This window comes from Triplophysa rosa, unplaced genomic scaffold, assembly GCF_024868665.1.
Source record: "Triplophysa rosa unplaced genomic scaffold, Trosa_1v2 scaffold179_ERROPOS641539, whole genome shotgun sequence".
NCBI lineage: Eukaryota > Metazoa > Chordata > Actinopteri > Cypriniformes > Nemacheilidae > Triplophysa > Triplophysa rosa.
This window is the reverse complement of record NW_026634189.1, coordinates 70,573-85,421: the sequence shown is the minus strand read 5'-3', so window position 1 is coordinate 85,421 and position 14,849 is coordinate 70,573. Positions and strand designations below refer to the sequence as shown.

Genomic DNA, 14,849 nt, shown 5'->3' with positions numbered 1-14,849 from the left:
GGCTGCGTTGACTGTGGACTTCAGAAAACACAGTGGACCAACACCAGCAGATGACATGGCAGCCCAAATCCTCACTGACTGAGGAAACTTCATACTGGACTTTTAGCAACATGGATTCTGTGCCTCTCCACTCTTCCTCCAGACTCTGGGACCTTGATTTCCAAATGAAATGCAAAATTTGCTTTCATCTGATAAGATGTGTTTTCTGAAGTCCACAGTCAACGCAGCCATCTACCAGGAAATTTTAGCTGACCTTCTGCTGACAAGCTTTATGGAGATGCTGATATTCAAATTTTTTTTAGATGTACCTGTATTAAAACGGGTTACAAGTGCACTGAAACAAATCAAGTAAAATAAAATATCACAGAATCCTATAGCAGAAATATTAATGAAACAATTCTTAAATCAATAAATATTTTCTTCAGAAGCTAAATTAAGCCTTAGAAAAGATTGTAAGCCTTATTTTCTTAATGGATATTCAATGGTAAACACTGCTAAGTTTCAGCAGTTAAACCACGTATAATGGTTCCACGTTTGTACGGAATGAGAGTAAATGTGATGATTTACCATTGTAACCTGATCGTTACCATGGCAACATGTTTGCCGTCGATCGCAGTTAACAAGAAACATGAATCCCAAGAGTTTAATCCGTTTGATACGTATCTGCTGTTTTCGGCCAAAGACTGGTTAAGTGAGGCAATTTTAACTAAAACACAGACAGAGACGCTGTGTTTTGTATATGTTCAGAGCTTCACAGCGCGCTCTCGCGATGTTGCCATGTTTACATATTTTTAAGAGCTTCGTATTTGTTGTTTAGTCTTTTCTTATGAAGCCGCAGATACATTATATAGTTAATAAAGTGAATAGTTGTGCGTAGTGGTTTTTTGCCTTATTAAATTTGTCGATTTGTAGGTTTATTTTGGGCTTGTCATTGTGTGCTGTTCTTTTCAACAATATGATCTGGCAACACAATCATTTCCCGGCAGGGCTGCGAGGCTTTTCTAAATGCATGAAATAGCAAACACATTTTCATATGACTTTCTTGCACCGCACTTACAGAAGAGAGAGACATATGATGCACGTTTAAATATTTCATTAAAGCAGAAGTTGTTCAGTTCGGTTCCATTCACACTGCGTAAATGTAGTGCAGACACATTAGTGAACCGTGCATCTATAAAACGAGATTAAACACTTACAATATAAAGCATTATGATCCAATGTCATTTTGACTTTTACTACACAGTTCAAACTTCTTATTAGTCACCAATGCAACAAGGGTACGAGCAGTATTTAAACAAATATTATTTAATAATAATAATAATTAATATTATTATCTTACCTCTATTCTTGCACATTAGGATTTTATAAAATGCTAGTTTGCACAGCATCCATAATCCTGTCTTGAAGCTGAAATGGTTGCTTAAATATGGCCAGGGGTTTACTTCATTGTCTTCAGCGGTTAGGGTTCGTAGGGTTTCACCTTAGGACAGCTGCACTATAACGATGTCTAACTTCTCCGTCTCCATCGCTCTTCTGGCATCGGCGCAAACTCATACTCGCGCCCATTATTCACTGGAGTAATTTACAGTCGCGTTTTTTTCCTTGCAGCGCTTTCATTATTTTTTTACTCAGTAACGGATGTGATTTTAAATATAATGAAGTACAATACATCACACAAATCATACTTAAGTACAAGTAAAATTACAGATTTTAAAAGCTACTTAAAAAAGTACAAGTACACAAAAAACCTACTCCATACAGTAATGTGAGTAAATGTAAATCGTTACTTTCCACATGTGTCGATATTCAGTATTGCGATTAATTGCGGTAATGGATTAGCACAATGTTGTTATCGCGGGCACTTTCAAATACCGCGAAAATATATAGATTTTTTAGAACGTGTATTTGTTTATTTTTCATCAACCGGATAAAAGTACACTGCGTGTATGCTGCGTAGGAATGCACACTCTGATCTAAACGATCCCGTTCCCCATGTGGAGATGCCTACATGTGTGTGTGCGCGCGCTGCTGAGCAAAAGACGCGTGCGCACTCTGATGTAAACAGTACCACACGGAGAGGAAGCATGGCAGGAGGAGGAACGCTGCCGACGATTTATCCCCCTTCTAAAAGGGTGAAGTCTGAGGTTTGGAAATATTTTGGGTTAAAAGTAAGCCGAGTAATGAAATTTGACAGTGTGGCAGAATAATTATTTTAATTATACGTTGATGGAACACAATAAAGTCATACACTGTCACAAAGTGCGAGTGAATTTACTGTTTATAAATGTTTAGCTTGCTATAATAGTTAACACACTGGCTTGGCATTCAAACAATAATAATAATAATAACATGAATTGTAGTACTAGCGTTGTACAGTAGGGGTGGAACGGTTCATGTATTCGTCCCGAACCGTCACGGTCCAGGCGTCACGGTCCGGTTCATATACTCTGACGACGAATACAGTCAGTCACAGGCGCCCAGAAGGGGGCGCGCATGATAATGCAACGCTAACTGTCACAACAGGGAAAAGCAGAAGAAGATATCTGCTATACATCGAAAATAAGAATGGCAAGCTCAGACAGCACGCAAGAGCTTGAAGACCCGTCTGCTTGTTTTAAATCCGTAGTGTGGGAAAGTTTCGGGTTTCCTGTGAAGTACGGCAGTAAAGGAGAGCGAGTCGTCGATAGGACGACGACGGTGTGTCGGCATTGTAAGGCAACTGTATGGTAAGTGAGTGGAAATACGACCAATATGCTAACACATATCAGACGACATCATCCAGATGTGCCAGTCACCGGAGATAAGGTCTTTGCACATACAGTCCGAAATTGTCGTATGCGTTTTTTCGTATTTGGCTCTCGTTTGTACGGTGTCTCTGAATTGTTAAAAACGGCCACTCAAAATGCTTGACGGATGTGAAAAACGCAGAAAATCGAACCCGGTCCGAATTTTTTTATGACGGACGAAAATATCGGAGGCAGTGTGTAAATGTGATTGACACAACGTGAGGTTATGTTTATTTTTTAACGTGTGGAAATTTCGGACGCAAATTTTGGACTCAATGTGCAATGGGTTTTAGGCAAAAAAAGACTACAGTAGTGCATCAACTAATCCCTGCATCTTTTAAGCAGCCTTTAGATGTGAGATCAGACAGGACCAAAGCTATTACGGAGGCTATTGGCATATACATTTCATCTGCAATGCGCCCATATACAGTAGTAGAGGATCCCGGCTTCAAGTATTTATTAAATGTGCTCGAGCCACGTTACACTGTCCCATCTCGTGCGCACATAAGGCAGTCCGTGGTCCCTTCTCTATACACACGCACGAGAGCATTGATTGAACACGACTTGTCCACTGCACCTGCTGTTGCATTAACAACAAATTTAATTTGATGTTTTTCTGTTGTTTTAGGAGAGGGTTGGGCTTAACCTTTGAAAGTTTAATATATAGTCTCCTAATTAAAAGGTTTTTCTTTTCATTATTATATTTATTTTGTACTTTCATATTTTCAGTTCTGTAGCTGATTGTGACCAAACACTACTGCCTGTTCAAAATAAACAGAAAAAAGCAAGCACTGGGGATTTGTTGCTTATTCCTGTTGTACCGAACCCGTATCGAACCGTGACCCCAAAATCGAGGTACGTACCGAACCGTGATTTCTGTGTACCGTTCCACCCCTATTGTACAGACATAAGTATATTTAAAAGCAGTTAACAAAAGTTAACTTTTGCAGTTTGCACTTTATTCTGTTTGAATAAACTCACTTTATACATCATTACTGTGTGTTGTTTTATTTATATTTAAATGTTTGAGGTTCTCTTTATTATTTAAAATAAAGTTGTTATCAAGAGGAAAACACTGAAGTTGGTTTATATTTTCAACCTTCATTTCTCATAGAATTGAATACTGCGATAATACCGTTTACCGCGATGAAACCTTAATCAATTAATCGCAGCATGGAAATTTGATACCGGCACATGCCTACTTTCCACCTCTGCCAGGAACACCTCCTATAACAACTGATGCACTTGTAGAACGGTATTCTGCTCTCAGTTTTCTTTTCTCATTGTTCCGAGATCTGTAACCAGTCCAGATGGTGGAGCTGAAAGAGGGAGGCGTGGACCTGACATGTCCCCACTACACAACAAAATTGCAACTGTAATTAGCTATTAGAATATTAAGATAATATTAAATCAATCATCTAATCATCATCTTTTTTATTGTTTTGGTTCATTTAGCCTAGTTGTGTTAGCACTGTCGAGCTTGTAGAGATGCAGCAGTAGTCTCAGAGGAGAAATGGTTCCCCTGGCTGGGCCTGGGTTCTCCATCTCCAATGGAGTTTTGGGTTCTTCGCCACTGTTTGCACACTGGTTGCACTCGTTTTGCTCGCTGGGGGCAACCCCTACCTCCATCCCTACCCCCATCTTTCGCTGCTGATTGGCTACAAGGTTGTTTTGGTATTCGGCCCGACTCAGTTGTCTAAAGCATAATTCGGAAATCGGTTACCCCGCCTTTAATGTATTGCTTATAGTTAACATGTTTTCATGTACAGCTGCTTTGTAACAATGAAAATTGTAAAAAGCTCTATATAAATAAAAGTTGAGTCGAGTAAATGAAAATGGATTGCAGCTTTCCTGGCAGCATTACAATCCCAACCCGAGTTTCATCCTCATCTCTACTATACCCCTGATTCACAGCAATGCGTTTTCGTTCTGCCATCAATAACAACAGATTACAACATCTTGGAATCTCTAGTGAGCCGATAGGTTAAGTGTCGAGGCCATTGTGGGTACAGCCTACGCTGAACTCAGTTTATAACTTTAAATTCTGTGAGGATGTCCAGCTCTGTCTCTCGCCATTGTAGAAGAACAGCGCGACCATGCCTCTCACGCGCTGAACTTCGATCACTCTGTGCTGGAGTTTGTGTGTGAGATTGATAAAGAGTAATTTGGGTTTTGTCTGTATGCTTGTTCACATACAGTGGCAAGAAAAAGTATGTGAACCTTTTGGAATTTCATTGTTTTCTGAATAAATTTGTCATAAAAAAGTCAAGGGTATTGACAAACATAATGTGTCTAAAAATAATAACACAACATTTTTTTTATCTTTCATGTCTTTATTGAGAACAACCAAAACAAACTCGTAGTGCTTGTGGAAAAAGTATGTGAATCCTTGAGTTAATGACCTAAAAAAAAGCTAATTGGAGTAAGTTTGGATAAGTTTGGAGGTGTGGACTACAGCTACTTTGACTGATAAAAACCCCTCAAACTTTTGGAGTTTGCTCTGCACAAGAAGAACACGCTTATATGAGCCATGCCTCGCCAAAAAGAGCTTTTAGAGGATCTACGATCAAGAATTGTTGATTTACATAAAGCTGGCAACGGTTACAAAGTTATTTCAAAGACTTTAAAAATGCACCAGTCTACAAATGGAGACACTTTGGGACTGTTGCTACTCTACCAAGAAGTGGGCGCCCAGTCAAAATGACACCAAGAGCACAACAAAGACTCGTCAATGAGGTAAAGAAACAACCCCGAATGACAGCCAAAGATTTGAAGGCATCATTGGAACTTGCTAACATCTCTGTTCATGAGTCTACAATACGTAAAACACTGAACAAGCAGGGTATCCACGGCAGGACACCACGAAGGAAGCCACTGCTTACTAAAAATAACATTGCTGCATGCCTGAAGTTTGCAAAAGAGCACATTGACACTCCACAGCTGTATTGGCAAAATGTTTTGTGGACTGATGAAGCTAAGATTGAACTATTTGGAAAAAACACACAGCACTACATCTGGCGTAGAAAGGGCACGGCATATCATCATGAAAACATCATCCCAACTGTAAAGTATGGTGGAGAAAACATCATGATTTGGGCCTGCTTTGCTGCATCAGGGCCTGGCCAGCTTGGAATCATTGAGGGGAAGATGAATTCCCAAGTATATCAGACAATTCTTCAGGATAATGTGAGAATGTTTGTACGTCAGCTGAAACAGTGTATAAGGTGGGTGATGCCACAGGACACCGACCCAAAACACGGGAGCAAGTCCACAACAGAATGGCTTCAGAAAAACAAAATCCGCCTTTTGGAGTGGCCAAGTCAGAGCCCAGACCTCAACCCAATAGAGATGCTAAGGATTGACTTGAAGAGGGCCATACACATAAGACGTCCAAAAAATATGACAGAGCTAAAGCAGTTCTGCCAGGAAGAATGGGCTAAAATTCCTCCTCAACGATGTGCAGGTCTGATCCACAGCTACAGGAAGTGCCTGGTTGAGGTTATTACTGCCAGGGGGGGGGGGTTAACCAGTTATTAATTCTAAGTGTTCACTTACTTTTTCCACTGCCATTTTGAATGTTGAATGAGTGTGTTCAAGACAAGAAAGATCAGAATTTTTTGTGTTATTTTTAGACACATTATGTTTGTCAATACCCTTGATTTAGATGAAGATCAGATCACATTTTAAGACAAATTTATTCAGAAAACAATGAAATTCCAAAAGGTTCACATATTTTTTCTTGCCATTGTATGCAGTGTCTGAAATTAACTTCTGTTTAATTTGCCATGTTATGTAGTTATGGCGCGCAAGTAAAAGGTATAACATTACTGTTTTAATGGCGGTAGGTCTTTCATTCTGTCCAATGAAATTTCACCTTACTTTTACCTTGTATGACGTGTGGGAGAGGGGTGCATCCTAAAACTGAGCCGAAAGCTGATTGGTTGCCCCCACGTGTGTACTGTCCAATGGCATTTTTTAACTCAATTGACAAATGGATAAAGAAAAGCATTTGGCAAAACTACAAATAAAAGCATTTGGCAAATAGAGAGAGAAAAGCATTTGGCAAATGATTTTTTAAAAAGACATTTCAATGTGCATTTAAACTTGTTATTGTTTTATTTTTCTATGTTTTAAAACATAAATTTAATAAACAGTTTTAAATGCATCTATTTATTTATACATTTAAAAATATATGTTTAATTTAGTGTTCTATTATTCAATTAAACTAAGTTTTAAAACACAAATTAAATAAACCATTTAAAAAAAAGCCTATTATATTTCAATTTAAAAAGTGATTTATTTATTTATATTTAAAATATATTTTATTTTTGTTTTAATTTTTAAATTGGTCAATTGATTTTTCATTTTATTTCTAAACGGCACTATTGGTCCTCCATAGTACCCACATGCTTCAAATGACATCAGTGTTATCACTGTTTTTCTGTAGTAACAGCTTCATAATAAATCTAAATCGGGAATCCATTAGACTTTTATGCAACTGTGGCTTTTATGGAAATGAGAGTAACATTTTATTGTATTCTGCAAGCCATGGAGCACAACTAAACGAAAAAAGTTTGGTGTTTGTGTAAAAGACACACTTTGTTAAAACTAAAGACAGCCATAATAGAGGGAGGAACAGGGATTGAAGGTCAAATCCCTGGGGTGTACTTACATTTGTAGTAGCGGGCAGCCACATAACCAGCTGGAGTACCCAGCAGCACCCAAAGCACCACTGCACATGTCATTAGAGCTCCGCGATTAGCAGGCGATAGGAAACCCAGACATGCAAAAACTACAGGAAGAAAGAGAGACTGGTCAGTTTATTATGCAATTCTGTTTAAATGTAGTATCTAGGGACGTAACGATTCACTCAGCTGAGTTGAGACAAATTAGAAATAAACAACTGCCCTTTCCTTATTTCTCAAATGTTGCACATTTCTTTGTAAAATAAAAATCTCTAAATTCAATTTTTTGTCAAATACAGTGCTATGATAAAGTATTTGCCCCTTCCAGATTTTTTTTTGTGCATATTTGTCATGCTTAAATGATTCAGATCATCAAACAAATTTTAATAGTACTCAAAGAAAACCAGAGTAAATTGTAGAGAATCTAGCATAAGCCAAATAGTCGGAGTCATTGAAAGAAGAGCCATCAACCCCCACTCCCTTTTGTCCTGGTTTCTTTTGACATCATCATCAAAAGACCATAGCAAAAACCTGGCTCCAGGGGTCTGGTTTTAGAGTTTTGATAACGTTTTGTCTCTCTGTTGGATATTTACGACACCTATGCTTCAAAGCATTGGTGAGAAGTCTCTGTCTCATCTCTAACTTAACATCTGAGGCTAACCAGAGAAATGTCCCTGACAATAGGAACTTATGTGATTAAACTGTCCTTTTCTATACATATATCTAACTATCTAGGTTGTGTGTTGGCGCTCGTGCCATTTTAAATAGTCTGTCACAGTTAGATATACAAGTTTAATTCAGGCTTTGTTTGTATGCGTTCCATCTGAATGAATCATGACTTGTTGCCATTCAAACCTGTCCATTTTTTATATCTAAATGTTTGTCTTTACAATTCCTCCTTGTATATATACATTGTGTGACCATAGAACACTTTCTTTTCATTATGTTATTATTGGGAATGATATTTTGTAAAGTTGCCAGGAGGTCATAAAGATGAAAATTAGCTGTTGAGTGGACAAAGAACCTCTTCCCTGCTCAACTCTGATTGGTCGATTCAAACTCAGGTGGGCATGCCCTCTCATGAGGTTAAATATCGAGCCTGCTCTGAAAACCTGCTCTTGTCTTGTCGTCCTCTCTTCTCTTCCGGCTTCGTCTCTTCCTCCGGTCTCTTCGGAGACTGCCCTTCCCCCCCCTGGGGAAAGGGATGGAACAATGGACTATGGACACGTGGTTAAGCCATGCGGGCCGATCACGAGGCCCGCAACTTTCGGCAGGACTGCCTTCTGAAACCTTTTGAACAATTCCATCTCTACACGCGCATACGGATATCGGTCCAGCACAGAGCTTGCAAGTATCCGTTTCTATTTATAGAATAGCTGCGTTAAGTCTGTGCCTCTTTGTTAAAGATGATTTTTATTGGTGTCCAGAAATCGCTGCCATGCCCTCTCTCTCTCTCTCGCTCTTCTCACTCTTTCTCCCTCCGCGCTTCCAAGCGCATTTGTGTTTCATGTATTTGTTTGTTTTATGCGATCGTCATTGTTTTTGTTATCATGTAGAGTAGAGTTTAATAAACAACCATATATATTCATTTGTGATGGGTTTTCTGTATTCACACTCACAGACTTGGTCCCTTTTACTGCGTTTCGATTTACGCTACCTTTGCTCTAAATCCTGTTTGGTAAAGTCACGTTACTTATGGCCATGAGATAATGTAAAGTATATAATATCATTGAGGCATTTGCTGGACGAATGCATACAAGTATTGTTATGCTTTATATTACTAATCAGAGACCGTAAAATATGTATATTTGATCACTAAACTAAACTAAACTAAACTAATTCCTTGACTGAAATGGATGTTTTAAATAACTCATTTCATGGATATGATCTTGAAAGATCTGGTGGAGAACCATATTTGGTGAGCTCTGCTCATCAATATAATAACGCTAGCTAAAACCGCTACAAAATACAAAATGCAGTTTTTAAATGATGGTTTTATTTATTAAGGGAAAAAACAATCCAAACTTTCTGACCCTATGTGAAAAAGTAATTGCCCCCTTGGTAAATCGTGAATTAACTGTGATTAATTGAATAACTGAGTTAAATTAGCCACACTCAAGCCTAATTACTGCCAGACCTGTTGAATCAAGAAACCACTTAAGTAGAACCTGTCTGACAAACTGAAGTAGTCTAAAAGATCTCAAATAGCAACACATCATGCCGCGATCTAAAGAAATTCAAGAACAGATGAGAAACAAACTAATTGAAATGTATCAGTCTAGAAAGGGTTACAAAGCCATTTCTAAGGCTTTGGGACTACAGCGAAGCACAGTGAGAGCCATAATCCTCATTAGCCCCCCAGGCCTATATGTATTTATTAGTAGTGTTTTGTTTTTGTATATTCCCTTTACCAGTTTTAGCAGCAATTTACCAATAAGTAGTAAGGTTCTTGTATATAGTAAAGTGTAGAAGCCATGTTTTTTGTTGGATTTATTACCATTTGTATTACCATAGTTCAACTACAAACATAAACTATAGCTACTATAATGAAACTATGGTAAATTTTTAGTTACTGTGGTTTTACTAAAAATAGCTTAATCGGATTATGGTTACTATACATGTTTCAAAGAAGTACCACACGTCTACCAGCATCTGGCATCTTTCTATCACTGTTTTTCAAGCCTCCTCAGGTATTTTCATGATTATAAAGTATATTTATAATGATGATGTTTGACGGGTGTTGCTTTTTTAAATGCAGGTTTTAAGCGACTCAAACGCGCAGTGCTTTCAGATGGAGCAGCATTTCCCACTTATCACAGAGCCGTGCTTCATGAACAAGCTGTGCATAAAACATAATTGCAGCTGTGAAATTGCGATTTCCCAATTGCGATAGCCATATTGATTTAATCACGATTTGAATGGGAATTGCAATTAATCGTGCAGCCGAAGTTACATCCCTAGTAGTATCTTTGAAAATTCTTCAAAAAGGTCCATTAAAATTCTATCAACTCATATTCAAAAGGTGCAGATACAGCAAACGCAAAAAAGTTCCAATAAGAGGAGCTCCTTTTCACAACTGTCCAGGTCCATACATTGTGTCAGCTACTGCACAGTAAAAATGAACCAAAACGACCACACCCAGTAAGTGCTGTACTTGAACTTCCCCAAAGTATGTCTTTAAAGACAGATCGGTTTTCATTTACTGAAGTTGTTGCAAAGCTGTATACATTTTTTTCTGCTACACAAAGAAAGATCTTTAGAAAAATCAAGTATCTTAAAATTAAATGACTATAACCAGGTTCTGGTGCAATATTGACTACCACAGTAGGATCAAGACAACTATGGTAGTCAATGGTGCTCCAAATTTGTTTGGTTTCCCACATTCTTCAAAATATATTTTTTGTTCAACCGAAATAAATTTATACAGGTTTGGAACAACTTGAGCGAGAATAAATCATGACAGAATTTTCAGTTAACTATCCCTCTAAAGCAGGGGTGTTAAACATACAGCCCGCGGGCCACACGTGTCCCAAATAACTATCCAATCCGGTGCGTGAGATGATTTCTAACATTTTATAATATTAAATACATATTTTTAAAAATCACATAACATCTAATCGCTGTAATATATTTTGTTTTTATTTAAGTCGAGCTGCTAGCTTGTATTATTACACTGCTATTTCTATTTCCAAAATCTCAAGCACGTAACCTGGCTGACACAAGTTGCACTGCATCTTGTGCCCTAAGCAGGCGTAATGCAACTTTGCAAACCATTTGTTTTTTTCTTAACAAGCCACGATGACGCTTTTTATTAAATGTTGCAGCTGGTCTGGACAAACACACACATCTAAAAATTATGTTATGGGAGTAAAAACTGCCCCAAAACTGGTGATGTTGATGCAGTGGTCGAAGAAATGTCAGGAAACAGGATTTAAAAGCATAGTGCTTGTGTTTTATGACTTTAAACGGTATTAAGTACTGTAATGCTTTATGGTTGCTTTATGCTTTAACTCGTTCAAATCATAAATCATTAGGGCTTCAATTTTATATTATCGGTCAGCTCTGCATACACTTACATAAAGTAACAAATGTCATGATGAAGATCTGGGTCCCTGAGCCTAGGAACACAGACAGCAGCATGCCTTTCATGGGAGGCCTGAAGACATCTCCATGAACAAGCTTCCACCCAAATTCTTCCTGAGCATCCTCCTGAAAAAAAGCAAGTAGAAAAGCAGAACTGTAACTGTAGCTGACCAAAAATATTAATTTGTGAGTGATATTTGCAAAGATAGTCACTGGCGACCAGCCAAATTTACTCATATTAAAACTGGATGCAGCTGGACTTTTTCCCGCACGCTCAACACCAGCGATCTGCTCTCTGTTGTCAGGTGTCTTTACAAAAACACTGCGTACACTCAATGGGCGGACTGACATTTGGAGCTGCAGTTGCGGCACAATAGAGGCGCAGTTTTTTTATTAGCACAGTGAGGCACTGAAGAGTTGCATTAATTTCCTCCAAGAGCTACATTAGGAGGTGTGCTGCTGTATTAGCTGTATTTATCGGCTGTTCAGGTGAATATTGTTTCTGTTGTATCCAAGTACTTTTAATTTCATCATAAGTTTCCCTAAATTAACATGGCGTACATCACTATAATGTTTTAAGCTGTGCACTTGAATCAGCGTATGACATACATCATGAGCGACTCGCAAATGAATGACTCCTTTGAACTGATTCATTTAAACAGAATATAAGAGATCAGTGAATCATTTAAAAGTCAGTGAACCACATCAGAACGCAGGATGTGAATGAGTTTTGCTCATTTAGTAAGACTGGTTAATTCAGTTGGCTATTTGTTGCCGAAAGGTTAGTTGAAAAGGATAAAAAGCTTAGGCTATATTTGATTTTTACCAATTTTTTGGTTGAATAAATTTAATATTTACAGTTTTTTAAACTTAATAGTCATTTTGTATCACCTGAATAAGTGAAAGTATGTGATTGAAATATTTAAGTTAATGTTATGTGGCTCTTAAAAAAACAATTTGGCGCCTGTTTTTTTGCCAATGGCTCCATAACAGATTCTTTTGTCTGCAGCCCTGACGTGGTTTCTTAATGTGACAACTACAACCCTATAGACTGGTGAAAATGCGGGACATTTTCTCAATATGCGACAAGGGGTGAAAATGCTGTGTGGTACAATGCAAAGCAGGACGGGAGGGGATGGGCAGTATTTTTATGATACATGTATTTCAAATATAAAATAGGATTTTGTCATTAGTATTTGATAGGGTTGATGAATACGGCTTCATATTTTTTTTGTGTTTGTATTTTTGCACTTTTGAAATGCTGTAAAATACTTTGTGAGAAGTCTACATGATGACATCATAAAAATGCAGCCTCTGATGAGTGCCTACTTAGTAGTTTGCCCAGACTGATGTGATCAGAACAGAAAATTGATCCATATGGAAGAAAGGGTCAAGGTAAGAAACTTGCAGGCTGCCAGCTTTCGAGCAATTTTTGCATAAATTGCTATAAATTTTTAACAGTATTGGTGTTCATTAGGGCTGCAACGACGTGCGTGAAATGCGTCGACGCTTCGTATTATTTACGTTTATCTGCTGTAATAGCAGTTTCTGTTCCCGGGCGTGTGTAAGTTAATCAGCACAACAAGAGAAAGTATAATCCACCCGACAAACAGCGATCGAGAGCCTCGGACACAGTAAGTTAGTGAATGGATGGAGGAATTCTCCCTACCCCCCGGAATGCCATCATCACAGCATGGACACGCAATCACAAACGGACGGAGAGGGGAACGTAGATGTAGACTTTCACAATAAATTACTTTATTTTAAAACTACGCTTTACATTAATGATTTACATTAACGCTATTGTACTAGTGTAAGTTACTGTATGTGAACCTTTGCAGATTGTGACCCTAGCTTCAAAAAGGACTAACTATCATGAAACCACCAATGCACTTTTTATGTCATTCGATAGCTTTATGCGAGGAATAAACCAATATAGCATAATTAAGAAACTCTGACCTCCGCTGGTGCTGTCTGTCAATCTCCAGTCAGCATGCGTGTGTACGGTGACGGTCAGGACGCTACTCTTTCCAAGATGTTCCAATGTTTTCATTATTCTTCATAATGACAAGATGATAGTCTATGGTTTTGTTTAAAATGTATTTTGCTAGAGACTGTGAGTTACTCGCTGAGTGCAGCTTAGTTTATTAGAAGCACTGGAATCGGTCTGAATATTTTGCATCTTCATACAAAATAACTCTTTTTAAACCTCTGATTTAACTGTTGGATTCATGCAATGCACTACGTGTTAAACATGTAACATATCATCTCTTCTCGTTGTGTTCTAACTATTATTTACTTTGGGGAGAAAAATGATCCCTAGCACTTCAGGAGTAGGTGCTTTAAGTGCATTATTGTGCGTCCGGGATGCGCATAACTGTAAATAACGAAGCGAATGCATTAAGCGCATCATTCTGAGTTCAGGGTGCGCGTGCTCGCTTTAACGCCACTCTGCATTAGACTCTTTTATACGGTGATAGTTTTGTACAATAAACCGAGACAGATAGTAGTATTTTTACTTTTACTCAATTACATTATGAGACTGAAAATAGAGTCGGATATTACTTGGAGGAAAAAAATACAGAGCATATATCATGCTCTAGTATTTCATAAGCAATGTAAATGTAAATGTAAAATCATTTAAAAATGTTAGTCATTTAGCAGACGCTTTTATCCAAAGCAACCTACAGATGACGGAAACAATGGTAGCAATTGGAACAACATAAGGACAACAAAAAACATAAGTGCAATAAAAAACTGGTCTCATATAGCCTACCACAGTATACAGAGCTAAGTTTATTTAAAAAAAATTTTTTTACCTTTAATACAGTGCGCTTAAGTACATAAAAAAATCAGTCTTTTTTACTTTTAAAATTAAAACTACTTAATTAAAAGAAGATAGTGAAAAATCTTTATTAGATTAATAAAAAATAATAATTGTTAGATTAGTCGACAATTAAAATAATCGTTAGTTGCAGCCTTAGTGTTCATTTAGTAGCCTAATAATCAGGGTTCTTACACCTTTTCCAACATCAAAATCCAGCACTTTAAAAGCACTTTTAATGTGTGTTTTTATACTTTCCCAGTCACTTACAACTGTGTTAATTACATGCTGACATACATATACTGTATGTTCCTTTGTAGATAATCCATAGTTATACTGTATGCCAATTATATGTAATTATACTATATACTAACTATACTAAATTTATTCCATAAAAGACTTGAGCAAATTGTCGTTTAACTCACAAAGCAGACATCCTATACAGTACTGTGGGCACTTATTTGTAATTGA

General features: G+C 37.6%; 1 protein-coding gene across 1 annotated transcript in view; it reads right to left on the bottom strand.

Moving 5' to 3' along the window:
* Positions 1-14,849, bottom strand: part of LOC130549811 (transmembrane 9 superfamily member 2-like) — a 53,912-nt gene that overhangs the window by 15,500 nt on the left and 23,563 nt on the right. The window contains exons 10-11 of the mRNA XM_057327150.1: positions 11,548-11,680; positions 7,459-7,578 (exon numbers count right to left, since the gene is read on the bottom strand). Of these exons, the coding sequence (XP_057183133.1) occupies positions 7,459-7,578; positions 11,548-11,680 (253 nt within the window). The remainder of the gene's footprint in view (positions 1-7,458; positions 7,579-11,547; positions 11,681-14,849) is intronic.